Source organism: Chrysochloris asiatica, unplaced genomic scaffold (assembly GCF_000296735.1).
Source record: "Chrysochloris asiatica unplaced genomic scaffold, ChrAsi1.0 scaffold00053, whole genome shotgun sequence".
Lineage (NCBI taxonomy): Eukaryota > Metazoa > Chordata > Mammalia > Afrosoricida > Chrysochloridae > Chrysochloris > Chrysochloris asiatica.
In genome coordinates this window covers 9,861,404-9,862,311 of record NW_006408571.1, presented here as the reverse complement: position 1 = coordinate 9,862,311, position 908 = coordinate 9,861,404, and the positions used below count along the sequence as shown (strand labels likewise).

The window sequence follows — 908 nt, the reverse complement described above, 5'->3', positions numbered from 1 at the left end:
AGAAAAGGTGCTGGAAGGTACTGTTTTACTGTGTTTAAGACTCACCCTAAAGGGGATCAAGAGGCTGGGTAGGAGAAGAAAAAGAGACATTTCCGCTTCTCATGCCCTGTGTGCTTTCTCTGTTCCAGGTTCATGAGAAGGATGTGATCGGTATTGCCCATCACCCTCACCAGAACCTGATCGCCACCTACAGTGAAGACGGACTCCTGAAGCTCTGGAAACCCTAAGTCCCCTTCGCTTTTTGAACTCTCTTGGGAGCATGCACTTCAGTGAATACATATTCATGTGTGTGGCTCTTTCTGGAGGGGAGGGCAGGGCAGGGCCCTTTTCTAAGAAAACAAATTATCTGAATTAACCACACAGAATAATTTCATGAAAATTCACATTTGTCTAGCAGCCTTTTTTCTGGGTATGTTTTTAAGGCATTAGTCTGTCTTCTAAATAGGGCAGTCACATAATGTTTTCTATTCTTTTACCTAGAGAGTGAAATACTGGTAATGTCTAGAAACATATTCTACTCCTTTGAGTGTTAGAAATGCTAATTAAATTGTACCTCTCGCAGTAGAACTTGTATATAAAGTACTGTGTCATATTCAGTAGCTGTTTTCTGTTCCATCCTTTTTTAAAAAAATAATAAACTTGATGCCTATCTGAAGATTTTGTTATTAATACATGCTCATCTAGTAACAGCAGGAAGGCAATTTCTAGGGTATCAGGGTGGACTGGACATGTAAGATCCCATTTCACTGCTGTCTCATCCTTCTATTCATTCTTCAGTTGTTCTGGTCAACTCTGGGACTAGAACCTGTTTTGGGAACCATCATGAGACTTCACTGTGGTGACTGGACCCTTTTGTATACGGAGGAAGGGTTGGCATTGAAATGTGCTGTTCTGAAAAAAACAAGAAA

General features: G+C 40.7%; 1 protein-coding gene across 1 annotated transcript in view; it reads left to right on the top strand.

Moving 5' to 3' along the window:
• The window catches only part of SMU1 (smu-1 suppressor of mec-8 and unc-52 homolog (C. elegans)), a 23,507-nt gene extending 23,208 nt beyond the window's left edge, over nucleotides 1-299 (top strand). The window contains exon 12 of the mRNA XM_006863028.1: nucleotides 129-299. Within this exon, the coding sequence (XP_006863090.1) occupies nucleotides 129-227 (99 nt within the window). The 3' untranslated portion in view covers nucleotides 228-299. The remainder of the gene's footprint in view (nucleotides 1-128) is intronic.
• Nucleotides 300-908: the final 609 nt, after the last annotated feature.